This window comes from Aspergillus oryzae, chromosome 1 (genome assembly GCF_000184455.2).
Source record: "Aspergillus oryzae RIB40 DNA, chromosome 1".
NCBI lineage: Eukaryota > Fungi > Ascomycota > Eurotiomycetes > Eurotiales > Aspergillaceae > Aspergillus > Aspergillus oryzae.
The window spans coordinates 254,948-282,821 of NC_036435.1; the positions used below are offsets into that span (position 1 = coordinate 254,948).

At 46.8% G+C, this 27,874-nt stretch overlaps 10 protein-coding genes across 10 annotated transcripts; 4 read left to right on the top strand and 6 right to left on the bottom strand.

Annotated features, from left to right (window-relative positions):
- Positions 1–1,800: 1,800 nt before the first annotated feature.
- Positions 1,801–2,622, bottom strand: AO090009000090 (oxidoreductase, short chain dehydrogenase/reductase family; the record flags this gene model as incomplete). The annotated part of the gene is made up of 1 exon (XM_001816550.3): positions 1,801–2,622. The coding sequence occupies one exon, from the start codon at positions 2,620–2,622 to the stop codon at positions 1,801–1,803; it is 822 nt and encodes a 273-aa protein (XP_001816602.3).
- Positions 2,623–4,907: 2,285 nt separating this feature from the next.
- On the top strand, positions 4,908–6,569 carry AO090009000091 (uncharacterized protein; the record flags this gene model as incomplete). Its single annotated transcript, XM_001816551.1, has 1 exon — positions 4,908–6,569. The coding sequence occupies one exon, from the start codon at positions 4,908–4,910 to the stop codon at positions 6,567–6,569; it is 1,662 nt and encodes a 553-aa protein (XP_001816603.1).
- A 154-nt stretch (positions 6,570–6,723) lies between these two features.
- Positions 6,724–7,790, bottom strand: AO090009000092 (uncharacterized protein; the record flags this gene model as incomplete). The annotated part of the gene is made up of 5 exons (XM_001816552.1): positions 6,724–7,124; positions 7,184–7,252; positions 7,304–7,387; positions 7,439–7,515; positions 7,591–7,790. 5 exons carry the CDS (start codon positions 7,788–7,790, stop codon positions 6,724–6,726), a joined length of 831 nt encoding a protein of 276 aa, XP_001816604.1.
- Positions 7,791–10,865: 3,075 nt separating this feature from the next.
- On the bottom strand, positions 10,866–12,163 carry AO090009000093 (FPP/GGPP synthase family protein; the record flags this gene model as incomplete). The annotated part of the gene is made up of 5 exons (XM_023237959.1): positions 10,866–11,186; positions 11,237–11,484; positions 11,540–11,703; positions 11,764–11,918; positions 11,975–12,163. The coding sequence occupies 5 exons, from the start codon at positions 12,161–12,163 to the stop codon at positions 10,866–10,868; spliced, it is 1,077 nt and encodes a 358-aa protein (XP_023088511.1).
- A 4,669-nt stretch (positions 12,164–16,832) lies between these two features.
- AO090009000094 (uncharacterized protein) lies at positions 16,833–17,365 on the top strand (the record flags this gene model as incomplete). Its single annotated transcript, XM_001816554.3, has 2 exons — positions 16,833–16,907; positions 16,964–17,365. 2 exons carry the CDS (start codon positions 16,833–16,835, stop codon positions 17,363–17,365), a joined length of 477 nt encoding a protein of 158 aa, XP_001816606.3.
- Positions 17,366–17,760: 395 nt separating this feature from the next.
- On the bottom strand, positions 17,761–18,627 carry AO090009000095 (uncharacterized protein; the record flags this gene model as incomplete). The annotated part of the gene is made up of 1 exon (XM_001816555.1): positions 17,761–18,627. The coding sequence occupies one exon, from the start codon at positions 18,625–18,627 to the stop codon at positions 17,761–17,763; it is 867 nt and encodes a 288-aa protein (XP_001816607.1).
- A 1,561-nt stretch (positions 18,628–20,188) lies between these two features.
- Positions 20,189–20,770, top strand: AO090009000097 (uncharacterized protein; the record flags this gene model as incomplete). The annotated part of the gene is made up of 1 exon (XM_001816556.3): positions 20,189–20,770. One exon carries the CDS (start codon positions 20,189–20,191, stop codon positions 20,768–20,770), a length of 582 nt encoding a protein of 193 aa, XP_001816608.3.
- Positions 20,771–21,010: 240 nt separating this feature from the next.
- AO090009000098 (uncharacterized protein) lies at positions 21,011–21,588 on the top strand (the record flags this gene model as incomplete). The annotated part of the gene is made up of 3 exons (XM_023238178.1): positions 21,011–21,345; positions 21,417–21,496; positions 21,566–21,588. The coding sequence occupies 3 exons, from the start codon at positions 21,011–21,013 to the stop codon at positions 21,586–21,588; spliced, it is 438 nt and encodes a 145-aa protein (XP_023088512.1).
- A 762-nt stretch (positions 21,589–22,350) lies between these two features.
- AO090009000099 (uncharacterized protein) lies at positions 22,351–22,977 on the bottom strand (the record flags this gene model as incomplete). The annotated part of the gene is made up of 1 exon (XM_001816558.3): positions 22,351–22,977. One exon carries the CDS (start codon positions 22,975–22,977, stop codon positions 22,351–22,353), a length of 627 nt encoding a protein of 208 aa, XP_001816610.1.
- Positions 22,978–25,664: 2,687 nt separating this feature from the next.
- AO090009000100 (uncharacterized protein) lies at positions 25,665–27,752 on the bottom strand (the record flags this gene model as incomplete). The annotated part of the gene is made up of 1 exon (XM_001816559.3): positions 25,665–27,752. The coding sequence occupies one exon, from the start codon at positions 27,750–27,752 to the stop codon at positions 25,665–25,667; it is 2,088 nt and encodes a 695-aa protein (XP_001816611.3).
- Positions 27,753–27,874: the final 122 nt, after the last annotated feature.

A 27,874-nucleotide genomic window follows, 5' to 3' on the forward strand; every position in this document is an offset into this window, starting at 1 on the left:
ATGCTAGTAATTGGCCTTTACAAGGCTATTCTGCAACTTCATGCATTGCCAACGCAGTATGAGAGAAATTCATGAGGAGGGGTACCCAGCTGCTCCGATTTAAGGAGTTTCCATCTCCCCCAGCTGTCCATCGAAAATATTTCCCTACTAACCCTTTGCTGAATTGGTCTCTCTATCTAATGTATGTTTTGCCAATCTCGTATGCGATGAGCCCAGCTATAGACCTACCCAGCGTTGCTAACATAAACTGCCTAGTGAATTGCAATAATGTCAGATTACGGATCAATTGCCAGTATGCAGCTCTAATTTCTCCACTAAGCGTTTCCAATCGGTGTCACGTCCCTGGGTCTACTCGATTAGTGATTGCTAACTACGCTTAGGGTCCTTCGTTAGCCATTACTATGGCGTGTTCGATAATGCAAATGCAAGGTCTACCCTGAGCAGTCTCTATGTACGTTTACTTCAAGATTAACGCTATCCATTGCTGGTGTATGGATAATCCTATGGAATAAACTGATATGATCATAGCGTCAGGAATCCTACCTAGTATGGGAGGGTCAGCCATACCAAGGTCCGGAAAGTATCATGGCAGCCTTAAGCGTAAGTGCTGTACCACTCATGGGATCCATAATAGGCTATTCATGCGATATTCCTAACTTTGTCTTTAGCAAACTAGTTTGAATAATGTGAAGACACGGGTCACTACGACTGATCCTGTACCAACTTCTAACTCCGGTGTACTGGTAGTTGTGACTGGAAGTCTTGTTGTAAGAGGCCCTCTACTTATGATCATGTCTTAATCGTGGCAATTGCTGACGTATGGTCCTGAAAATAAATAGGTCGACGATGCATATGACAAGCCTTTGAAGTTTTCCTCGACCTTCCTCTTGCAACCAATCCCCGGACAGGCTGGCGGATACTTTATTGAAGGTCAAATCTTTAGACTGGTCCATGACTAAACTGTCCTCTTTTATGCATGTGAGATACGCAATGAAGAAGAGTATTTGTCCTCATGCGAAACGGGACTCAGGGCATCCGAAATTGGAAATTACTTTGTGTAATCTTTCTCTCGCATAGACAATATATGCCATTGGCCCTATGATCCTCGCCCACGTGTATAGGAGTCTAAAGGCTCTTTAGAAGTGGACTCTTGGTTTGCTGCCGAAGATTGGCCTATAGTAGCGTTGCTTGTCTTCGTCTTATTATTATTATCATTTTCGCCACAGAATGTTCAGCTATCCGTCCACAGTGGATATTTTTGGCAGCATTTTGGAGCATCGGATGACGGTGCGCCGATGTATTCAGCAACGTGAAAGATAGCAGTAAAAAACAGTTAAACTGGAAGAGCTAGAGAGAGAGGGAAAAGGGCTTCAGTCACATTTATAAGTCGAAAGGTAGCAATCTTTCTACGCTAAAAAGAGAGGTATCCAAGATCACACTTGTGAGTAAAACATTGAGTCACGAACTCTATTATCAATACTAATCGTTGTAATATCCGTTCAAGAGGATATGAAGCAATAAGTTCGATGTAATGCCCAGCTCTAATTTCAAGGGAAATAAGCTGTAGGAGTTAAATAGCATTGGACTTCCCACATTATCACATAGGCCATCGGCGCTTAAGGACATATAATCGAGGAGTCCGAGCTCCTGTGTCCCCGAAATCCCCTCGATTCCCTCAAATGGATTCGCGTCTCGTGTGGCGTTTTCAAGAAATATCTGCAATGCGGCAAAGATGCTGTCTGCTCCAAGGAAATACTGGTACCAACTTGTTGTTCGAAAGTCTCGGTACTGTATTTACCATCAGAACAGAATCTGTCCCCCATCGACAACAACATCAGCACCATTAATATATGTGCTGGCGCTGCTCGCCAATAATACTATGGCGCCCGTCAGCTCAGATGGACTGCCCATTCGTCCACTAGGGTTGCGCTCGGCCCAAATCCGGCGGTGCTCGGCAATGCCATCACCTGCATTCAGAATCGTATCCATATACCCCGGACTGACACTGTTCGTCCGGATACCATAACGAGCCCACTCCGCCGCAAGACAACTCTTTAGCATCAGAATTGCCGCTTTGCTGACATTGTATGCAGCCTGCGGCTGCGGAAAGTTCACACGGTGGCCGGAAATCGATGCAACGAAGGTAATGGAGCCGCCCGTTCCTTGAGCCACCATGCGCTTGGCAGCCGCTTGTGCGCAGATAAAAGAGCCTGTGGTGTTGATATCCATGATCTTTCGCCACTGCGGGATAGGCATCTCCAATGAGTTGACACATCCGACTACACCTACGAAACAGAGCAGCGCATCCACTGATCCCAGCACTTTTGTGGTCTCCACAAATGCTGACTCCACGGCGACCTCGTCGGTGACGTCGACTTTCAGTGTAGCAATCTTGGCTTTGGGGTACTTCACCCGCAGCTCTTCGATTTCTTTCTGCGAAATCGTTGGGTCCATGTCCATAATCATAAGACCGTTTAGGCCGTGCTCGAGAAGCGCATTACACGACTGCAATCCCAAGGTACCGGCACCGCCAGTAACAACCGCATTTCCTTGCACTGTAAACCTCTTTTGCGCCGCTGTGGTAGGGTCGCTCTCGGTGTTTGTTGCTGGTGGTGGGGTCATGGATGAAGGGCTGCCGTCACTTAAGACCATACTGGGAACCGCTCGTTTAGTGAGCTCATCACGGCTCGATATATCCTTGGGGGCTGTCATTGTGCGGCTGGGATGGATGCGAAGATGCAAATCTTGAATTCCAAAAAGAAGGTCATATATGGAAGTGTATGTATAGGCGCTGTCGGATGTACATGAATGGCTTTTATTGTAGATCAATGTCGGTCGGAGCTACGCCGTTACGGCAATGCATTTGTTGCCCCGCCTTCTAGATGGGAGCCTTGTATGCGGACCGTTCTCCTCCGACGGGATTTGTCCCTCATCGGTCGACACTGAGCCGATGCTCTATATACTGGTACACTACGGAACAAGCACGAAGGTGTTGATTATATTTGACTGATATAATGCTCTCTAAACCCTCCAAGCCAGCAAATATTACGTCATCAGTTAATACCAGTAAACCAATATATCTTGACAAACGAAAGATCATACCATTCAACCACTCAAAAATGCCCGGACACCATAGTCGCCTCTATAGGGTAATTTATAGGTTGAATCGCAGGTTGACGACATATGTACTATGATCTCTGCGGAATTCGCCGTTTTAATCTCGAGGAACATCACACTGCGACTTTCCTGTACTGGCTGCCGTCTATACTTTCCTGTCTTACGGCCACATCCCGGTGGTACTGATCTGTCAAAGCTCGGTACTAAAGGCTGTGCTACGCTGGACTTAACGTTTGATTTTTGATTTCGTATCTAGGCATCAGCTGTACAGATATATCTAGACTCCGATGAAGAAGGATCTTCAGAACCATGTTCGGGATTCTTCGCCGGGGCGCAATTGCGGTCACTAACGTAGTTAACGAAATGTAGGACTGGCGAGCACCCTATGACACAATGGTACTTTGATATTCGGGGGAAGTTGTATTGGGCCCTACCAATGCACCTTTTCTTCGAAGTACTTTATAACCTCTTAGTAATTGCGGTAGGCTAAATCTTACTGTAAGTGTCCGGCCTATAATATAAATTAATTTATAAGATGGATCTTAGAATGAGGAATGGTGAAGATTCTAGGTAGGGGTGATATTGATCTACAGTCAACTTCGGATAGGTGGGAAGAACTATGGTTGGATAGTATAAAACGTACTTTCTAATCTGACCATATTTTAGGAAGGTTTACCTAACAATGCCAAGAGCCAAATGAGGCTGCAGTACGATTACTGGTTCTCATATCCTATTCTACCGGAGACGCCGGCATTGATCGCCGCCGGTGGGGTTCCTGAAATCGACGTGGTGTTGTCTATTTGGCGGGGCGGACATGCACAGATTTCAGATGCATGCAACATTCCCTCCATGTATGAATTATTAGTTCTCATTGAATGATAAGTTGAATGCAGATTTCTTCGTACCATGAGTCTCGGAAAGCTCTTCCGGAGGTACCCAAGCGCTTAGGTGATGAGAAGATTCCCATATCCAATGACGACCAAGGAAATGATGCTGGACACGTTTCATTGCAGAACTTTCATATCTCTGCATAATTAGTCTTAGTGCATACTTCAGAAGCCTTAATAGATCTGCAGACCCACCTATATCGGGCGGGGGATGGGATTCCATGCTGCATCTCATTGACTGAGCGCCCCCCTGGCCTCACTCTTAGATGCATTCATTACTAGTCATGATCATACTTGATTTGATATCATCTCTTCTCGTGTGCTGAACTCATATAGTATCTACGCCAGGGGTCAATGAAAAAAGGCCACATGCGGACCTTCTGGACAGGCGTCGCATACCAGCTGCCGAAGAGGAGGCCTTCTCAGAGTGCAGCATCTCCAGGCTACTCGTAGCACATGGGCACTATACAGTCATATAGAAGGATTAGTCGTCAGTTATTTCAGAGACAGACTTCGGGAAGCGCGAAGGCAGTTGCTACTCCTCTTTTGCATGTGGATCGGCTGGCCTGTGCGGAACTATTCATCCCTCTCTAGACACGTACAGGATAACTATGTGCATGGTGACGTGTCTTCGTTAGACTCGATTGACGATCCGAACTGGATTGCACTGACTAATGCTATTCGCTGTGATCCTAACAAAATTCCAAATCTGCAATCATCCCGAAGAGTTCAAGGGAAATGATTCCATGGGATAAAACCTCCAGAGAGACATATAAAGCCCATCAAACTCTGCCCTGACCTGTCACTTCTATATCTTCATACTCAATATACCTCTTGCTGAAATAGTATCTTAAATCAGAAACCATTGCCCCTATTATTCCACTTCACAATAGAGCCCCCACAATGCCAAACGCAGACATCTACAAAGACCTCAAAGACAAAAAAGTCCTTGGAACCCAGATTCCCGTCTACAAGTCCGGCGACCTGGAATACGAAGTCTCTGTTGATGTTGCCAACCTCCTATACCGCTTTAGTCGCCCCACATGTGTCGTGAAGCCCGAGCTGCCAGTGCACGTGGAGGAGGTGGTCAAATATGCATACGAAAACAAAACACCCATTACCGTCAAGAATGGCGGGCATTCGTATGCAGGACTCTCCACTACCAATGATGGGATTCTTTTGGATCTCTCCCGGATGAATGATGTTTATCTCCAGCATAAGTCTGAGCCTCCGACCATCACCATGCAAGGTGGGGCGCTGTGGGCACATGCGTATCGGCAGTTGGTGATCGAAAAGGTCAATAAATTGGTGGTTAATGGCGGACGGTGTCCGACTGTGGGAGTGAGTGGGTTTGTGTTGGGCGGGGGGTTGGGTCCATTTACTCGGAAGTTTGGAATGGGATGTGATAGCTTACTGGAGGCTACGCTGGTCACGGGAAAAGGGGATCTGGTAACCGTGCGCAAGGACGATCTAGACCCCGAAAAGAGGAAGCTGTTCTGGGCACTATGTGGAGCCGGTGCGAATAATTTCGGTGCCGTGATCACGATGAAGATGTCTCTCCACGAATTACAAGAGGACAAGGTTGTGGCAGGGAGATACACCTGGTACCCCTCAACCGATGAGAGGGAAGAAGGGTTCATGGAGGCAATGAACAGCTTTTACGCCGCCAATTGGAGCAATAGCATGACCATCGACACTAGCTGGTTCTGCGATCTGAAGGATGGGAAGGGTGATCTTGCTGTTCGCTTTCTTACCTATTACGACGGGAAGAAGCAGGAATTCCAGGAAGAAATCGATAGAAATCTTCGCGGAGATGCTGGAAGTGATATCCATAAAATAAAGAACTCCCTGGCAGACAATCTCAAACGTCGGTCAATTGCTGAAGATTCATCGCGTTTTCTGCATGAGACTCTTGTATCCCAGTGGTCCGAGGAGACTAAGAAGGCGATTCCCTCTAACAAGGCGTATTCGATCTACGCATCGTTCGTTTTCGGAACAGGAAGTGATTACACGGGTATCACTAAGTCTATCAGAGATCACATGAAGAATTTTAAGAAAGAATTCCGTGGAGAGTCAGCTTTGTTGCAAGTGACCTTTATCCATACCGGACAGCAAGCCACCCGGATCGGGGCAAATGAAACAGCTTTCCCTTGGCGCGACGCATCGCGTATCGCATACATCATGCTTCAATGGGATGAGAAATGGCTTGGCGAGGAGATGGTGGAGTTCTGCAAGAACTTCAAAGAGAACCTGATGCAGTTCTCTATTGATGGAAAAGCCGGTTTTCTGAATTTCCCAGACCGGGAGCTGTGTGTCACAGAGGATCATCACCAAGCATATTATGGCCCTAACAGTGATGCTATCAGGGAAATCAAACAAACGTGGGATCCCAAAGGGATATTTCAGTTTGCCCCGAAAAATGAGAGAGATGAGTCGATCGCCACAGATATCGTGCCTATCCTTCAAGCAGCCTTGTCAATAGAAGAGATTGTTTCGGCATCACTGCCCCATCTGAACCCTTTGATGACACTTATCAGTCAACTGAGTGCCGGAAACCTGTCATGAAAGCTTGGGCAAAGTAGTACCTTGGCACAAACCGCAGAGCGAGAGGGGAGGTGGCGCATTTCTCTATAGCGTTTGGCTTCATATTACACTATACAATGATATTGAAGTATTTCGTATAACTCTACTACCTAACACTCATGATTTGAACTGGTAATTAAGGAAGTACATAGCCACCATCAATTAACACATCACTACCAGTCATATACGTCGACGCATCACTGGCCAGATAGAGATAAAGACCCTTAATCTCCTTCACATGCCCCTGCCTGCCAAGCACTGCCATCCGGTACGCCTCGTTCAGAGCAAGCGGGCTTGCACCCATTTTCGTTTCAAAGAAACCCGGAGAGACAATGTTTACCCGTGCAAAATCCCGCCATTCACGAGCAAGCGACTTACCGAACTGGGTCACAAAGGCCTTGGATCCATTGTAGACGGGTTGGTCGGTGGGCACATTTACGATATGTGCGCTCATACTTGACGTGATGATCAGGTTTCCAGAACCTTGACGTTGGAATACTTCGCCTGCATATTTTGCGCAGGCGACAACTCCGTCCACTGAAGTATATTGTCAGTATATAGTTCAAGGAGATTCCGAAAGGTTTGGAAATACACACCATTAACAGACATCTGCTTCCTGTATTCATCCAGCGTCTGTTCCAGGATCGGTTTGGAGATAGCCATTCCTGTACATCGTCAGTGATATCATAAACCCAGCATCTACAAGCCCAGCTCACCAGCGTTAGCAACGAAGACATCAATCCTCTCAAAATCCCTCACAACATCCGCCACGGCCTTCTGGACCTCCTCGGGGTTCGATACTGCACGTCTTAGCAACCAACTATAGAACCAAACAGAGAAAGAGAACATACCATCAACCTTATAAGCAACAGTCCTAACTCCATGATCCTTCGCCAACTCTTCACCCCTCTTAATAGCTGCATCATTTCTACCAGTTCAACAATCAGTACTCAAACCTAACTCACCCCTAACCCCAGAACAGAAAATCCAGTATAAAACTCACGAATTATACCACAAAGCGACATGGGCCCCAGCCTCAGCCATAGCCTCAGCAACAGCAAGACCAATACCATCCGCTGCGCCCGTTACAACAACAACCTTGCCGTTCAGCTTAAACTGCTCCAGTACATTCGCAGGAGTATCCGGGAACGGTCGTGGGAAGCCGTCCCGGATTTGCGTGGAGTCAGATACCGTCATGGACATTTTTGCGAGTATATGTATGTATTAGTTGGGTGTTGGGGATTATGAACTTGGGTGGTTTACAGATATTTATGTTGGTCTAGTGGGAAAGGCTGAAGCTTGGTTTGGGATCCCCGCATTGGGGGACCTGGAGGTCGGGGCGCTGTGGGCCGATGGTCTGGTGGTGGTATTTAACCGATTCGGTATTTAACCGTAGGTTGATGGTGGATACTTTTACTTGAGCGATGGGTTTGCTGGGTCCAATTGTGGGGCTTGGAGTAAATCGTGCTGGGCTTTAGACGTACTGCCCTGTAGACCTATCTAAGCGGCGGATGTTTGAGATATCGTGCGCTTTGGTATAACCACGAACGACCGAAAGTCAATTCTCTAGGCGCACCTTTGGTACTAGAGTTCATTTGGCACATAAACTAAATAGAACCACATCACTAACTCATGGAATGAACAAACATTTTTTTTTTTTTTTTTTTTTTTTTTTTTTTTTTTTGCAAAAGAGAGGATGCGAGTAGCTCCCTAATGGCATCAGTCGTTTGGCCACACATACGGAGAATTGTTCGGTCCTGTAACATGCTCGGATTTGAGTTGCCTATATTTTCTATTCCAGGACAATGGCCTCAAACCGACGCTCTGCTTCTGCCCATTTCCTAAGAAATATCCGTCCTATCCCAACACGTCGTGCTACATTGGATTGCTCATCCCTCCTGATGAGCATGACATGCAACATATAATACAATCCCCATTCTGGTGATAGTATCTTTTGCATACGCTTTGAGACGTCAGTCTTGCCATCAGTATAAGCCAAATAATTCTTATATTCCGGATCACAACTATAATTACCGACCAGATCCCAGGGCCAAGAATCCTCCGTCACGGAAATTGCGATAAATTCAGCAATGTAGCTGGTGGAACTATGGTCGTAATGTGGGATGTCAACATATCCAGAGAGCTCCCCATTCTTGGAACGGATGCAATTGGTGTCTCGCAAAGGACTTGTGCTAGGACCGACTAAGAACTTCGCGGTCTGACTGTAGACTAGTATACGAGCTCCCAGAGACGCTATTCTGACAACCGCCGGAGAAAAAATCTCGTCATGTCGATATTGGCCAAAGACATCCTCCCAGTAAGCGGTAGGATCGGGCCATCTAGAATACAATTGCTCACAGACCGGGGTAGCAAGATGTGCGTCTAGATGGATATTACTCTGCAGGCAGCCTGTGAGTAACGCGCTAGCTATTATGCGCATGCGGTCCTGTTGACTTGGATACCTCCAATCATCCCATTGGTGTCCAGGGCGCGGTTTGCAGAAAATAACCGCTGTGCCTAAGCCACGTGGTGGAAGAGCCCATACAGCAAGTCCGGCAGCTGACCACTTCGGGCGAGATATTGGACCACAGTGGGAAGCCCAAGACCACGTTGGAAAGCCATGCCTCCTGCTTGTGGGTGCTGAAGTAAACTTGGCCGGAGCCCAAAGAATTGCATCGTCAATCTCTCGAGAAGGTAAGCCATAGTATGTGTTCTCTTTATGAATAGACCGTAGGACTGCAGTAAAAGCCCTCAGAATATCCGAAGGGAAAGTCAGGTCTCTAGTGGTGTACTGCTCTAATGCTTCCCAATAATCATCTTTCTCCGGCAGCCCCAAAACGTTGAAAACGTTGAGGGGCGTATGACATTCGGATTCAGACAACACGTGAGTGTCGTCTTTGTAGCGAAAGGCACAATGAACACCATAGCTGGTGAATAGAATGAGCCTTGAGGAGAACATAGCTTCCTGAAACGTCCAACCCCTAGTATACCATTTACTGTTCTTCATGCAGAATCGAAGACTTGGCGCCAGTGCTGTGATACCAAAACTACCAATTCTTATACACTTATAGCTCCAGGAGCGGGCCTTAGTAACTCCAGGCAAACCATGACGGGAGTCCTCGCCCGCAAGTGCAACAATAGTATATGCCGCGCATCCATAAATACGACTCATCTGGTTGATTTGGTGCAACTGGTCCACAGGGTCACTTTGATTAATACAGAGCTGATCAACCCACAAATATTTAAAGCCAAGTTTGTAGCAAGCGACGATGGCATCTCTGATTGTTGTTGGCAGACTATAGCGATCGAAGGATCCTGAAGGGGTTGAGGCAATTGTCGTCAAGCTCCCAAACACATAGCTTAGAGCAATATATTCACAGCCCACAGGCGCTTCGACAACCCGGTCTTGTTGGACATCAATGAGTTTTAGTCCGGCTGGTCGCTCAGATTCAAGACTCAAACCCGAGGTTGGAACAGATGATGAGTTCAATAACGAGCGAACCTTACCCCAATCCACGTATTGGCCCAAGGTAGGAGGGATTTCGGGCGTCGTGACACGGTCTCCTGACCTCTGCAAGTAATATCCTCCTGACTCAGGAAGTTCTGACCACAATGCAAGGTCCGCATGAAACCGGATATCGTCCAACCAAACTGAAACGTATAGAGATCGGCAGGTAATAAAAAGTGCACTGTGGTATGACGTGCGCAGATCCCGTCGCACGGCGCTGAGAGAGGTGGCAGCAGTATGGGCGATAAGCTGACAAAGGTGACATTTGATCTTCTCTCCATCATAGTCCTCTGTCCATCCGAAGCTCACACAAATATATGGTGGGATGGACGCGTCCGGCAAATTGACAGCGACACGCTTGGCAAGATGCGGGAGGCGCAAATGCCGACAACGTGGACATAGCCGCTGATACTCCTCGCCCTCTGACGGGCAGCAATAGGCATCATGGCACTCTGTATGGAACACTTCCCTAAAAGTGATTAAGGGTTCAGATAAGCCCCAGTGCGCTTCTTTGCAAAACCCGCAATCCATCGCTATCAGCTCCAAGACAGCTCACTTGGTTGATTAGGTTGATCTTAAGTCTCTTCCAGTCTTCAGCCTCGTGGTACTGACTGAGGCTATGCATTAGCTTCTTGGCATCCATATATGAATTGTCAACGCTAGTTGCCCCTCTTCGATTGTCCAAACACCAGGAAGAGAACGGCTGACTCAGCTTAGCTATCATGAAGATTAAAACTATGTGGCTAGCCAGACACCTTCCCACCGCTTTATCACAGTTTCAATGATTGGCAGAGAGCCTTGAACCCCATGTTTTCTCCCATAGCTTTTTCAGTCCTCTCTGCCGTCTCCCATATAGAGCTAAAGAGGCCACTGAGAACCTCCTGCGTATAATCCAGGCTACCTACTTCCTTCATCTGCGAGATGATGTACGACTTTGCCTCCTCAGACATTTTCCCCTCGTCCACAGGTTGTCCGTCATATATCATCTTGTGTAACGTACTGGCATTGGGACTATGCTCGAGCAGATGGATAAGAGGAAACGAAAACTTTCCCTCGGAAAGATCATCGCAGAAGCCCTTCTTGGTGGTGTACTAGAAGCTTTTAGTCCAGTATTGAACAATCACACTAGTAGAAGTCCTACCTCGTCAGAAGCTATATTCTGGTAATCATCCCTGATTTGGTAGTACCTCCCCAGCAGAGTAATTAAATGACGTAGCTCGTCGTTTGGCGTAGCATTGGCTTCAATCTCCATGATCCGAAGCATCAGACGGAAGAAACCTCCAGTCTTGTGGTCGATCATGACAAGGTATTCATTTACACTGGGACACGTTTTATTGAATGTCCAGTTGAGATCGAGAGCTTGACCTAAGGTGAGGGTTTGGAGTTCTTCTGCGAGTTTTCTTAACACTGCGTCCTCGATCGAGTAAAGCTGGCATATTCTTACCAGACAGAACTTTAGCACACTCTAGTCGGAGATGAGTCTGAACCTCGGAGACAACCTTGGCAATTATATACGTCGTGCTGTTTATTGTTTGGCTCAGGCCATATTTAACGTGTGCTGCCGGTGCACCGCGCCGAAGTTGAGAACCGTCTTCGATATCATCTAGCCTGTCAAGAATATTACATCAGTTCACCTCTACCTCCCTACATCGGATGGTGAGACCGTACATCAAGGACGAATTCTGCAACATCGTCATGACGTCCGTAAGGACCGCCGCAGAACGATCGGAAATATTCAACCAAGGCCGCAAGCTCTCGATTACCTTACCAACGGTGTTCTTGCCAGGAAGAGACCTAGTGTATTCGAAGGGCTCCATGCAGATCTGGAAAGGATCAGCCGGGTCAGGGCAGTTCTCTGAACACTACGGAGTATACATACCTTTTCTGCGTCGGCCTTCGTGAACGGCGCGAGGATATCGTATTGGGTATAGAACCTATTACTAGTTGTTGTGCCCTGCCCCTCATCTGCGTCTGTTCCTTCATGATTCTCTTGATCATCCCTAGGGCGCCGGACTTGGGTCATGTTTTGGTCAAACTCCAAAGCTTGGTCCATATTTCGTTGAGGCATTCTGGAACGTAGCTTTAATTCGATAAAAGGAACGGGTTCTATTTCCGTGATTAAGCCACCGAACTCTGCTCACAATGAAGAAGAGGACACTTCGCCACTAGTCAAGATTATGCAGAAGGGCCCAACGTGCCCCACTACTCTAGGCACCGATGTCACTTCAAAACTAAAATTAATAAAGCGGTAAGCTGTATTCTTATCTTTATCGATAACGATAAGAATAACGAATAAGTACGGCGGGCGAAATCGAGGTTGCGGACAATGTAAAATCATACATAACCTAGGAGGGGTAAAGTTGTTTATTTCCAGTTCTGTACTGTCCTTTTTTGTATATATTTAGACGGTTACCAGTTGGGGATCTTCATCATCTGAGGCCACAGGAAGCGCCATTTTTCGACTACCTCTCCCTGTGGTCTACCAGTAAGAATCATACTGTGTAAAGGGTTCGGCAACACCGCGCGGGTTGCCCTCCTAACTTAGGGGGTGGTTGCAGGCTATAGTTAGCTTACTGGGAATAGTCCGAAGTGGAGATAGACAGTTCAACAATGGATCTACCCTGTTGTATTACGACCTCGAGTGGACGCTTAACGCGTATAACCGTAGGGTGTGGAGAACAGGGCTCGAACGGATACTGGCCACTAGTTGATCGTTACTATTATCTGCAATCACCTTCCAAAGCTCTGAAATGGACTACTTAGTATTGTTATACAGTATGGGCTGCTTGAATTGAGCGTTGTCCCGTATTCCCTACTCTATAGCTGGATAGGACAGTCTTTGTTACTGCGCAATGAAATTTTATGAACGTGAACTTCAGCTACTGCATTCGGCAAGATAAGGTTATTTTTGGAGATGGGCTTTTGACTTGGATAGATGTGTGATTCGCATGTGCATGTCCTAGCTTGAATATTCTATACTTTCCAGGCAGCCTGAAGAAGGTCATTCATGGAGAGAGGCTTGATATCCGGAAACTGCTTGTTGAGGGTAACCTCGTCCGGCAGGTTGAAAGCCCCTGCCTCAGTCCATTGACCGAACACAGCCAAGATATATTGAAGCTGTTCCTTGGCGAAAAAGGGATATACAGGAGGATGCGAGGGAAGTTCAGTCACTTGAAAAGTCTTCAGTTTCTCTTCACCGTCGTATGTGACATCGAATTTCGTCCCTAGAATTTCAAGGTCAAAAAAGATCATAATTTGTACGGAGCGATGCATATACAAACCTTTAGTGGTTTCAGCCAGAGACACCAGGTCGTTCCATGTTAACTTATCGCCTATGATGATGCTTCTCTCATTCCATTTTTCCTCGCCGATAAGTGCGGCAACATACTGGGCAACATCGAATGTGTGTGTGAAAACCACAGGAACATTACCAGATCCAGGAATTGCTGCGCTGTTATTCGCTATGTCAACAGCGAAAACAAAAGGCTGCAGGTAACTCTTCACTTTGGGCAGGCCATAGTAATCCATAAAGAATCCGTTTGATACCAGAGTGTACTCTAGACCAGATGACCTCAGCTTTTCTGCAGCCAACAGTTTACCCTTGAGAGGTGGGAAAATGGAGGCATGCCTATGTATAGTCAGCGGAAGTGACTGGTTGATAGGCTACAACGAAACTCACTGTTCGTTATATATGATACCGAAATCACTGGGAATGAACCGTTTGGTACTCTTCGATTTGATAGCAGCCTCAATGAGATTGAGCTGAGAGTCGGTTGCTGATTCATCAGAAATGGGAACAGTAGAGATAACGGTCTCTATTTTGTTTTCTTCCAACGCCTTCGTCAATGACCCAACATTGGAATAGTCGACCGGGATAATGGGAACATCCAGTGTTTCCGAAAGTTCATCGTTCGTCTGATCAGACGGTCAGCTAGTAGTCAGAGGTATTACATTGCAAAGGTTTCCATACACTTCTTGCCAAAATGAATACAGAATGGCTTTTCTTGTTCTTCAAAGCTTCAACAACCGCCCGGCCCAATTTTCCTGTTCCACCAGACACTGCAAGAATGGCCATCTTATCTCTTGGCTGAACAAAGTCTTAATTGAATCAAGTGACAGTTTCCTTCGAATATGATAATCCAACTATTCTTTCTGATAGCTGGGAGAGCTACTTTATAGTTTTCCTAATCGACTAGTTGGTTACAATTCCAAATTAGTCATCGCGCGGACTTTGGCGGCCGCTGGTTAGGAGCATCTGTCAGCAGAATTACCAATCACTAGTTGTCGAGTTCCCCTCCTAGACAATAAGCAACCAACTTTCGGCCAGTGAGACAGTTTATGCTTGTGGCAAGGCTTCATAAAGACGTCCTACAAAGACTTGTCAGCTCCACTATGATTCTAAACAGAGATTCTTATAGCTTACTTGCAAGTCTCCATCGCGTACTAAAGTGCAGAAGCATATCCATGAAAGTCTGTCTCTCCCTGAGTAAGAACGAGTCGCTCCCTACCTTCTCTAGCGAGGTCATACAGTCCAATACCTGGAACAGGATTATGATGGGAAAAGGAGAAGGAAAGACTGCAGTTGATGTGTTCAAATCGAGTTGGCTACTCGATATATCCATCAGCAAACCAAGTAGTTCTAAGCTGTCTTTGCGACGTTGTTCAAAGCTTTCAGCGGTACTGTCTCCTGCCGCTTACAGCCGGCGGTATGTGTATATACACAGATTCGCACTAAAAGGTGATCGAGCTACTTAGCCACTGCACGGGCACAAAGTTGCATGTGAAGCTTACGCGAAGACTGTAGCGATGCACCTGTGCCACGAATAGTCACCACGGTGACCCCAAAAAATTACCTTCAAGCTCTGGAGCTGAGCTTCTAGGGCTCCGATATGATTCCATATCGCATCAGCTGACAAGCTTGTAATACCGGCAGAAGCGCTAAACCCGAGAATTGCTTGAAGGCGAACCATGATATCACAGCAATCCGCTTCGCACTGCAGACTATTCACTGTAGGAGGTCAGATCGGCATGTTTCGACATTATTAATGATGAGGGAGCCAGACCTGGAACTGTCGAGGGCTTCGTAATTTGAGAGTAGTCATCAATAATATGTTTCATGACAACCCTAGACGCAATTTTGATATGTCTGTCATCGTCCCGTGATGTTAGCGAACAAGACTAAAAAGTCAGGACACTAAAACTTGAGTAGTACCTATCAAGGATATAAATTACAAGAAGAATATTCGTCTCTTCTTCTTTACTGGTCACCAATTTTGAGGACGAAGAAACACTGGAGGTAGCTGAGAGTAGCCCAATAGCGCCAGCCATTCTGGCGCAAGTCCCAATCGTAAGGTAAGCCTGGCTTCCCATGCATTGAGCATGTTCGTATAGTGCAATCAATACGCCAGCTTGAATCAACTCGATGCAGGGTTCATTAAGCGACAAAAATACGGTGTAATTATGCTTGCAAGTCCGGTATAAGTCCGGAGGAGACGCTGTGTTAGAGGAAACGAAACTTCCCACCGGCTCCTCCGTCAGTAAAAGAATGCTCGAGATGAATATTAAAAAAGGTGAATGCGGTTCAAGACTTTCTGCTTCTTGAGTTCGGCATTCAAGTCTTTCTTTGGAGATCACCGGCGCATAATTATGTACTACGCTGAGATATTTTTCGCCTACCGCTCGCACCGAGGTGTCTCTCTCATCAAGGATCTTGGACAGATTCATTGCTACAATAAGTTCCAAGTAAGACGGCTGAAGCAGGCTGGGTCTCAGCTGCCAGTCTGATCGGTTATCTCCCTTGCATTGATCAGGCGCGGCTGCAGGTCGGTCCTCTTCGGAAGCGAAAACGCGCGACTCGAGCCTCTCCAGCCTGTCAAAGACGGCTTGAAACGTACTCGTGAAATCCTCCGCTCTTGTTTCTGCTACATTAATATATGAGCAAGATAGGCAGAGCCTATATACGATAATTAATTGCTGTGAGAATTTTTTTACATGAAACAAGTAGCGACAAATGTCATACCTGGCACAGCGATTGCATGTTGGCAGGGTCTTGTCACATTTCTTCTTGCTCGATTTGCAAGAAACGCATGCTCGCAGTGCAAGTTGAGGGGACACATCATTGTCAAGATCAATAGTGTTCATGGTGACGGTGGTAAGTTATTAATAACCTCTTGATCAATTGAAAACGATGTGTAAGGGAGATATTCTAATCATAGTCTCGAGGCTAACTTAGTTAACTGCATAATGACAGTTACGTAATCACCATCTCGGCGGCTGGGCGGCCGCCGCCATTTTGAGCCTGGGGCGATAATTATTAATTATTCATCACCATGAGATGATAAAACTTATGCCTCCTAAGCACCCAATAAATAGTGTTATTCTCTTCTGGTTACCAGGATGACCGACCGTGAACCAATATTCAAATTTCGTCCGCTGAGTCTCATGCAAATCCAATAACTTGGTTCTTTCACTGGCTGGCGTGATAATGTCCGAGCATATACTCGTGTTTGGCGCCACTGGTGAGTGGCCTTCTATCCTGGTATACTTAAACACTCGCGCGTTGACTTCTCACCCGCTCCTCATTTTCAGGCCCATCTGGGACTGAATTCTGCTCCGCTGCATTGCGACAAGGGCACCGATTAACCCTTCTTGTACGAACCCCACAAAAACTTCCACTGGAGGTTTCCGGGAATCCCAATGTCACAGTGATACCCGGCACGTTTGAGGACGTCACCAAAATGGAGCAAGCTGCAGGGTGTGGGGCACGCATTTTCGTGTCATTTGCAGGCCCTACATATGGGTCAAAGGAGACGGTAAGCGGTCTGATTTTTATTAGTCTGAACTTCACATTTGCTGAACTTGAGAACAGCCTGTCACTGAGGCAATCAAACTGATCTTTCCTATGTTGGTGGCGAACAATTACAAGCGGGCTATGGTACTTGGCACCTCTTCCTATCCGTCCCCTCTGGATAAAGGCGCCATTAAGTGGAAATTATCCGTCGCATTGATCAAAATTATCGCAGGGAGTGCATACGAAGAATTCCGCGGGTTGGGTGAATTTGTCGCATCTCAGGACCCTACCCAGCTCCCATGGACGTTATTCAGGGTACCTTTCCTCACTAACGGGGCTGAAGCACCGGTAACAGCCACATATACGGGACACGGCGACGATGGCTTCTTCCTTTCACGTAAAAGCATGGCGAGTTGGGTTTTGAAAGAGATGGATACAAACTCTGTTCAAGTCGGTAAAACTCCGGTCATCTCAAATTAATGGTATTCCAGCATGGCTTGGATTTAGCAGACATATCTACTTTATAGTACTGTATTGTGAATCAGAGCTTAATGAAATAGACGACACAATTCCTATGTGGAGCATTCTTCCACATAGGGCTCAATTACGTCACATGCCTGAATAGCACATTTTCCAGTCATATCCACAACTGCTTAGCTTACTTACTTTGCATGCTGATTTATCTCATTTATGGGACGGAGTATGGACATTGACAGAGATGCGAATCCCATAGATGATCGATGTACTGGGTCCCCTATGTTCATTTCGGCGTTTAGCCTTTTGGCCTTTCCGTGAGTATTCTATAATTTGCTTCCAGGTTTTCAATGGACAATGTTAAAGTTATCCCCTAGATAAACGGTACTAAATACATATTATTATTGACTGTTGCGGATCTTTTCACACTCCGGCAGAGCCCATTTCACCATCCATTCAGACTCAAGAACCTGCTGAGCAGATGGACGATGTTCCGGTTGAAAGCAAAGCATCGAGTGTAACATCGACAAAAGAGCATATTGTTCATCTGACTTAAAACTCGGCATCCTTGCCTCGATACGCGCTTGCTGCACGGTATTTTTGAAGCGGTCTTCTAATGATCGATTTAGGTATTTGGACTGGTGAATTGATTCTCCATGCTTTTCCTGCCATTCGGTCGGTAACGGGCCAAGTAGCCCAATCTGCTGACAAGTCATATCATCCTCGTCTGTCATGATCCCTTCGAATAATGTTTTCTGGGCAATAATATCCCGAATAGTGCATGCAAGTGACCAGATATCGGATGAGAAAGTAAGAGGCTTTGTAGGTTCGAATCGAGCTTCTGGGGGACGGATCAGAAGAGGTGTATGAGACTCGAACTTGTCTTCTTGCGCTGGAGAAAATGCTTCACCAAAGTCTGACAGTAGGATTCTTGATTCTGGAAGAGTTATATTTTCGCTTGCTTCTCCAGGCCAGATAGGTACTACACCATATTCGGGTACCCCTGCTGGCGGCAGCTTTTGGCCATCTAAGCGATTGACTGGCTCGAATTCTGGCTCACCATATTCCTTATATATTGCTTCAGTAGATAGTTCAGTAAATTCGCGAGATGGTAGAAAAAGCAGATTTCCTCGGTGTAAGTCACCATGGACAAACCCCTGTGAGTGGATATACTGAACTGCAATCACAAGCTGTGCGGCTATTGCCCGTGCTACCTCAAGTTGAAACAGGCTAAGCCATGATTCCTTCTTTGCATCGGAGACACTCATCCTTGCTGGGCTGGTTACCAGACAGACGTGAGTACCATTAGGACCTTGGATGTTGAACTTATCCAATATCGAAGGAATGATAGATCTGCCTGTGTCTGATGGCTATTTAGGATTTGATAGCCTTGCCAGTATATCAATCTCGCGCGGGTTGGAGTTTGCCCTGCAGACTTTGACTGCTACATTTGTGTTGGATATCTCGTCTCGAGCAAGCCAGATAGTTGAATAACTACCATGGCCAAGCTTATGGATTACCCGATAGCGATTATGGAAACAATCTCCAATTTTTACTGGGTGATACCCTCCAGGCTCATAATACTCCATTCTCTCCACGTACTCAATAGGCCGGTACCGGACACGGCCTGTTTCCATGGATGACGACAATGATTTGAAGCTAGAGAATGCATGGGATGTTCGACGGGGAAGATATGGCGAGACTGCCATGAAAATGAGTGGACAGTGAGAGAAGGAGGAGGTTGAGTGCAAGGGCATCCTCAACGAAAAAAATGATTTTATCATAGTTTTTGCATTTGATTATTGCTATTATTGGAATCCTCTGTAGATTTTTGGAATGGGTTGGCGCTCCAGGAGAAGGAAGCGTTTACTGACGGTAGATCCGGGAGAACCTTATTCCGGATGGCTAGACCAGCTTCATCATGGCTATGTGAAGGATTGGGAGACCTTGGAATTCGACCATGCCACACATCACGACGAGATGCCAGACCCGACGAGGAAGAAGCGGGGTGGTGTTGTGTGGCCATCGGACGATGCACTAGCAATTGCACCGGAGATTGGTGACCAGTAGAAAAGGCGATGCTTATGATATCACAAGGGAAGGGATAAGGATCATATCATAAATTGTTTGTTTTCGATGCTCAAAACCATAGATTAATTGGAGTATTCAAGCTAGCGAGTTTTTTTAGATGTTTTTAAAGATTTTTGGAAGGTGGTGGCAGAGACACGGTGTGTAGCTATCCTATAGCCAAAAGGGTGAGCAGCAGCCGGATCATCTACGTGCCGGGCCAATTAGGACCGCCCGGCTGACTCCCTGACCACATCCAAAGTTGGATATCTCAACCAATGGGTTCTATGGATAAGGTCCCACGAGTAGATACTCTAGCCAATCATAATAGCCCAACATATTCAATTAAATCGGTTTCAAATTTAATCCTACAGTACTTGGAGGCACGGTGAACCGAGATATAGAGCTTAAATTTTACTTAGTGCAGCATACTTTTAGTATCGTATACAATAGACTATAGTATATCTATAGATTGGAATATCACTACCTAGACAATGATAACTATCAGTGAATAACAACCGTAGCTTAATGTAAAAGCGCTAAGGGTTCGGTAAAAATCCCGGTTAGTCCGGCACCTCAATTTAGTCTGCTGTACTAGTAGTTAAGAGATCCGATAACCCGCGTAGCTCAATCTCCCTGAAGTGAAACCAAAAGTACTTCTTACGTTTTGCGACTGACTGTCGCACATGTAGATTTCTCTCGTGTTTGATTCAGTACATGATAAGCAGATAATTCCTTGTCAGGAGTGGCATATCAGCGAGAATGCCTGCACCCGCCGGCACGCATCCAAATCCGCAGGCCGGGGTAAGGAATGCCCCTCGGAGAAATGATCGACGTCGCCAAGACAAAAAAGCGAAGCCAGATCACGTTGAACATGCCACAGGTGGTCAGCCTAATGCTCGGTTGCGGCGGCTGTTGAGAATAAGGCAACGGGGCAGGGAGAAGCGCAGGCAAAAGAAGAGAGAGGAGGCACAACAGGCATTGGAACCAGTACCACCACCTGAGTGGCTGTCTCTAGACTCCATAACACCGTTAAGCTTCTCAGATGTGCCGTTGCCAGGACCCTTCATCCCTACCTTTCCGCTGGCTGGCTCACTGTCGGAAACACATGCTGTGGATCGAGAAATGCCTCTGGAAACATCCGAGGCCACAGATCATATCAAGTATCCTAAAGATGAGACAGCGGTTCAGGGCCCAAAGATTGAGGGGGACGAAGTTGATGAAGGTCTCAATACACTTGACGGTGACGAGTCCGACGTGAGCGACTATTGGGATTCCTATGAGAAATACCATCCCGTTATTCCCTCTCCTTCGGATGGAGAGCTCGATAACGGCGTTATTTAAAGTGAGCAGGAAATAAAGGACAAACAGCGGGCCTACGAAATTAGTAAGATTGAAGAGATCCAAAATGCATACAAGTCTCTCAAAGCAGCCTTGGAAAAACACAATGGACGCCCACGGATTTCCATCGCCGACACACACTTCCGCCTGTATTCCACTGACTATTTCGACCACTGCTACAAGCCGGAACATTATCCATCGAAATATGTTAAGTTTTATCACTGGACCGATGATCACACTAAGATGAATGGCCATGTAATTCTCGACTCCTGCTTCGGATTCTACTTTGAGACTTTTTCTTCACCAACATACGCAAGTCCACACGGTGTCAACCTCACCGAAAATGAAACAAAGCATGATTGTAGTAACGATTACTTGATACTCGTACTCAGTCGTGAAGGTGTCTTCGCCCCAGAGGATCCCCCTCCTGGGGCCCCGCAATATTTCACATTCTTCGGTGTCCGCTTCGACAAGGACAAGGAACGTGTGAAACGAGAGTCCCGGTTGATGAAAAGCCAGTTGGTGGAGAAGAAGCCGTCCCCATCTCCTGATAGTTCGTTCGAGAGCGCTAACCCCTGGTTTGAATACATCGTCGAGGCAGTATCTTCTTTGACTAAGGCTACATAATTCAACTGATATATTTTTGTAGGCAAACAGGTATTCTTCCGGTGGTTAGCGCAGAAACAGCGTTCAATGTCAAGCTGCAAGCAATGCGACCCATTGAAATGCGTAGATATTTATTTTTTTACCCCTTTGTTTTATAATTTATTTCTTTTGGTCTTTATTTCCTGTTCTAAGATTCTGGTTTTCACTCATCCTAATGCTTGTCTGTCACCGAAATCTATTTATGTCATGATAATTTGGCGCACCTGTGATATATATTTTCGTGGATATACACATTCTACCTTGAAACACCTCACTACCCGTGCCAATCCATCAACAACATAAATAATAAACACCCCACACTTGAATATATGCCTTTTAATTTCTAATGGCGCCTTCCTTAACAACTTGCAGACATTCAGTTAGGGTAACATTCCCTACTCTCGGCTCGACCTGAATGGGTCATCCGAGAAAAGGCATGGACTATCACTAACCTTCTTGAAACCAAACAGTTGCTTCGATATGATTGCGAAAATACGCATCATTTGTCTTTGTATTTCTCGGACTTAAAATTTCGAAAATAATGATTTTTTCTGAACACTGCATGCATGTGTTCTTAGGTATTTCCACATTGAATGGTCGATCCGATGGATCAGTACGTACTTATGACTACTATTTAATGGACAAATAATAAAACGAACAACTTCTATTTCTAAATTTAGTCACAGAACAAACAGACGAGTACCCGACTCTATCACACAGAAGAGCAAAACTGTGTACGCCAGCATACCCGAAAGCAAAACAACAATATATTAAACAAACCAGTAGTGGTCGTGACAAACAAATACAGAAGGAATTGAGGATTGTGTCAGCCTCCGATCGTGATCAAGCGGTGCACGAGAGTGCAGGATCCAATTTACTCCATGTGGGAAGGCATGACGATGGATCTCCTATGGCAGAACTCTCGACCTCGGAGAAGATTAAGGAGAGGGAGAAGGAGTAGCGGAGGAGGAAGGAGTAGCGGAAGAAGAAGAGGGCGAGGCGGACGAAGAGCTGCTGGAACCAGAGAACTTGCGCTTCTGAGCTGCGAAGCTGGTGGGAGTCACGGACGCAGAGCTCGAAGGAGTAGCGGAGCTGGAGGGGGTGGCTGAGCTGGAAGGAGTCGCGTACTCGCGTCTGTGGAAGACCCATGGGGCTGCGACAGAGCTGGATGGGGTCGCAGAGCTGGATGGGGTCGCAGAGCTGGAAGGAGTTGCAGAGCTGGAGGGAGTCGCGTACTGGCGTCTATGAAAGACCCATGGGGCTGCAACAGAGGAACTGGATGGGGTTGCAGAGCTGGACGCAATACCGGAGCTGGAGGGAGTGGCAAATTGACGCTTGTGGTATACCCATGGGGCTGCGACCGAGGAGCTGGAAGGAGCTGCAGAGCTAGAAGGGGTTTCAGAGCGCTTGCTAAGACCAGCGAAGGCGATGCTGGACGAGCTGGGAGAAGCGCTCGGGGTGACAGAAACAGAAACCGAGCTGGACGGTGTAGAAGAAGCACCAAATGGAGGCAAGGCAGCAGCGCAGCCAATGAGGCTGACAATGGCGAGACCAGTGAACTTCATGTTTTATTGTGAGATAGGTGTGAGCTTTGTTTGTTTCTGATAGTAGTGTATATGATGGTGGTATGAGAGAAATTTTTGAAAGGTCTCTGGAATAAGGTGGGCCTTTTATAATGGCTTGGAATCAAGTGTGAAGGTCGCTGCTCGGCGGCTACAGTGTGATTCCTCCGCTTCAGCCGCTATGATTTTTTTTCTCACGGTTTTAGTGCTAGATAAGGTAACAACATATGGGGATCCTATCGTCGGGAACCGGGCCATGGCCGACGTCGGGAGGTTGGGGCTTTGCTTGTGCTGTGTGGGCGAATGACGGAAGACCTTTCGGACCTGCAGTAGCCAGGGACATGAATTTTGCCCTGGGGCTATCAACCTCGAGCCATGGTGCAACAATGACATCCAAGGGTCCGACATCCAAGGTTTGGCGGGAACGTGTCTGGCCGTGCTGATCGGCGATGTGGGACTGGCCAGCGCCAGACTATCAAGTTTGTTGTACAGCGTCGGGTTGCGGTGGCAATGGACCCACTGCGCCTGGCAACAGGGCTCAGTGCAAAAGCCACAAGCATTGGCGTGATATGTTTATTACGACGTCCCTCCAGCCTCGTGCTTTGTTGGTGGCGAGCTCTCTGAGCCATAGGATGAATTCAGGGTTTATTTCTGGTCTTCCTTCGACTTGTTCGATGATACAGAAGCTGTCTTAAAGAAGCGCGCTCACATGAAGATCAGTGCTGATCCTGTGGGGCATGATCAAAACGGTGATAATCTGTATCCAATGAAGACACCTTGGCTCAGGCGGTGATGGGAATCGACTCGATATGCGACCGCTACCTTGTGGCTGTTGGGTATTCTTCTCAACCTCTCAGCATCGGATACTTCAATCACCACGGAGGTGGTTGTTGGAACCGCGGATCGGCTTCTTGTTCTTGCCGTACATTGGAGGATAACGTATCCGGGCAGACCCTGTGACCTATCAACTGCATTGAGAACTCATGATCCCAAGGATCGGAAGCGAACCCTTCTGGTCGGCTTCAAGAGGAAAGTCGGTCCGGATAGATAAACAGTGGCTGAACTGGCCGAATCCCATTCAACGTTTGGCGGCTGCCGCTCAGCCTTTTCCATGTGTGGTAGGGATCGGTGCAAGTAGTCATGCCGAGAAAAAGGATTTTTCTTTTTTCTTTTTTCTTTTCCTGAATCACGCTGCATAACCCAGGGATGTGCATTGATTAGGATGTCGAAATCATAAGCCTATTGGAGGTTGGGGTCACTGAGGCGCTATGTAAATCACGACATTATCTATCGTATGGACCTGCTTCAAACGAACACATGCACGGTACAGCCCTCCATGGGGGCTGGGGATGCATCTGGTGGGCCATGATCGCTAAGGGTGTTGGATGAGGAAATGGAGAGTGAATATCAGGTGGACTGATATCATGCCTGAGGTCATCGTGAATGCCTTAGTGCCTTTCAGGCATCGAGACCAAGTCTTGCCGCCAAAATATCCTCCCGCCGCACAATCATTGAGTCTATATGCTTTACCAGACGAACCGGACCCTGGCCGAGTGGATAACTCTGGAACAGATCCACCAAAGACACGGGCACAGGCTGGCGGTGTATCCCCACTTGAATTCTCTGCAGCATTGCTAGTTCCCTTATCATCCGTCCCAAAATTAGGGCAATGTCCTGTTAGCCATTTTTGTTTTCTTTTCTATTTACTGCTACATTGCATTCGACTAGTCTTTAGTTTCTGGTTAGTTGCCGATGATTATTCCATCTCTGGAATGGCCGGATTTGAAATTTCTCAGCGAGCCGAGATCGGCATACCCGGCGGCATCAAATACGGTGGCCACCATGTTTGTCCAGTGAACCGCGGGATGAACACTCATACTACAGAGCGGGAAGATAGGGGCGGAAGAGAAGTTGATCAAGGGGTCCGGTTTCATCCCTTTAAATAATTAAGAGCGCGGAGGACCCCAAGGAGGCTTGGCATCAAGATCATCAAGGCTCTGCATATGGAGACACTACATGTCCTCAAAGTGAAACAGGGGTTTTGTATCACTAATATAGTGTCCGTAACGACTTGTGCCACAACAACTAAATTGTAAAGGCTATGAAAATTATCGATGGGCGCGAGGGGGTATTCAGGCCGTGTTCTAAGATGCTACAGAACTATAGCGTATGGCCCGCCCCACTACCCTTCCTATCGATCCGTTTAATTTATACATGTGGCTATTGAATCTTTCTGGGATAGAGACATGGATCAAAGTGACATAGTTTATTAAACGTTTAAGTTCCCCTGTCTATCAACTCTACAGCGCAATGAAGGATTCAAGCACCCACAATGCGAGACTTTGGGTTAGCGCTGTATAGGAGGGACCGTGCGATGGTGGACGGACGTGCATAGGCCTAATATTGGAGGCCACAGCATACATTGGATAACGGTAGTGATGATACTGACCAAACCGTGCCTGTTACCTCCTTTGCATAGGAGACTCTTTTACACCTTCAAAATCAACAATTAGTGGGAATTCCTAAAATAACACCACATGACCACTAAGGTGGAAGAGAGTGGGTTGAAAATTCTGCGAGAAGTACAACTTTATGCAAAATACATAACACTATACTGATCTTTCTGCTTGATCTCTGCTTTAACATGATGAAATACCAATATCCCGGAGGCTGACTTTTCACAACATAAGCTATGTTAGGGATATATTCAATGGCTTCCGATTGCCACCTCTCATATTTAGTGATCTGTTCATTGAGTAATTCTCGATGGTATTAGGTTGGGGACGGGGCGCCGATGGAAGTGTATTATGGCCATGCAAATTGCCCCGTTTATCAGAAGCATTACCCCTGGCCACATTTCCCGAAGTTGGCCCAAGTGGCTGTCGGTTCTTTACCCAGGTCACGTCCTCAAAGTCGATCACGATAGCATGCCCAAGGCTATCATTCCACAGAATGTTGCGATATTCGAGGTCTCCGTGGACTATACCATGAGATCGAAGGATTTTTCGGAGCTTAATGCGTTCCTGAGAGAACAGAGAAGCATTGGCATCATTTTGCATAAGCAGGGTTTCCATACGGATCCCAGACCAGCTGAGGATCATCATATACGACATACGCTCGCCATGATACCAATATGGCATGCGGGGTTGGAAGCTACCGATATGAACCGGTATGGAATGGCCTTGTAACTGCAGCAGAGACCCATAGGCGTCGATTTCCTTTCGTAGATTATGCTGTCTTGCTTCGGTGGTGACCTTTATAATCACCGTGTATCCATGGGAAAGCAAGGTAGCCTTGAGCAGAAAACCCGTTCGACCGCGAATATGTAGTTGCTCAAAGCCTTTGTGTCGGTCTTGCCGCAGCTGAGCATGTAACCTACGCGTAAAGTCTCTCGAATTGATTTGGTGTCTCACAGGGCCGTGTTGATGAACATTTGGGCATTGAAAGTCCAAGTGACCCCTTGTAAGCAAGCCTCGAAGACACACCATGGTGCAGTACTTCCTCGTATTCGATCCTCTATTGGGATTACTTGAGCCAGCGAGATTATTTTGCGCGCGTGTCGCTGGGGCAGGGTATGGTGGCGGAAAATCATCTTCATATGCGATATTCCTTTTTAAGCTTCCTTGACACGTTTTCTGGTTAGGCTGACAACGGCCTCGCGACCGTGTGTGATATGGAGATCGCTCAACGGGTTTCCAGTCTGAAGGTTTGTATTCAAAATAGGGAGGATCTTTTCGGATTGTCTCTGGAATATTCTTCAGAATGTGAAGATATTCCACCTTCCAAGTGGAGAGGTTCTTCCGGGCGGCATCAAACCAATCTTGAGATGGCTGTTCGGCGGCCAACGCGTTGAGTGTAAAAGCAAGCACCTGGGCCACAGCGGTTCGATGGAGATGATACTTGTCCTCGGGATTGACATCTCTATTAGGGACGCACAGGTAATAATAGACTACCGTCGGGTCGTCAGCAATGTGGAGGAAAACGTAGGCCTCTCCAGTGCAAATGTATCCGTTTCGAACCCCACTGTCCACCATGTAGGAGAAAAGCTGTGTGATTGCTGCAGCGACCAAGTGGCTAGCATGAAATTCGAACGTATCACCCTTTTTATCAATAACATCCCGCTCAGGTTCCATTTCATGTAGCCCCGAGATTAAGTCTGGAATTCTTAGCTTATGTGGTGCCTTGAACTCCACTGCATAAGCAGGGATTCGTCGCTCATCAGAGGCAACATGCACGCAAAACTGATCCGCACTCCGATTCCGTCGTCTTCCTTCAAGTCGAAACTCTCGGCGAAGAGTATGGTCCTGTAGCAGAGCATCAAGGATATCATTCACAAACCTTTCCATAGTATCCCTTTGAAAGTCATGTAAGGATGCCTCGGAAAAGATCGTATGCCTCCGCGTGTGCTTGTGGATCTCGTCAAGGAAGTAATTGTTCCGAAAGCGGCGCTTGCGAGTGAACGTACGATCACGATTTAACCTATCCCATATCTTCTCTTGTACTTCAGGAAACTCATTCCAGTGCCGGATACGCCTGGGGAACAACCTATTAACTGGATTGGTGGTATCTTCCGGTATCAACGTCACATTTGTTGTGACACGGATTGCCTGGGAGAGCTTGTGGCAGCCATTTAGCAATCCAGATAATGAATTCAGCTCAGCTTGACGCTCTGTATCTTTCTGGTGTAACTCTAGTTTCTTCTGGCGTAGCTGTGCTTCCTCTCGAAGCTGCTGCGCTTTCACAAGCTGACATCGTAATTTTGCAATTTCCCCGACCATGGCGGCTGCAAATCACCTGTTGCAGGGAGCTCAAATGAAATCTGTCACCGACCTTAATCAAGATAATGGGCTGACGAACGTGTAGGTCTGTCCTTATAATAGCGTCTGTAGAAGACATTGCG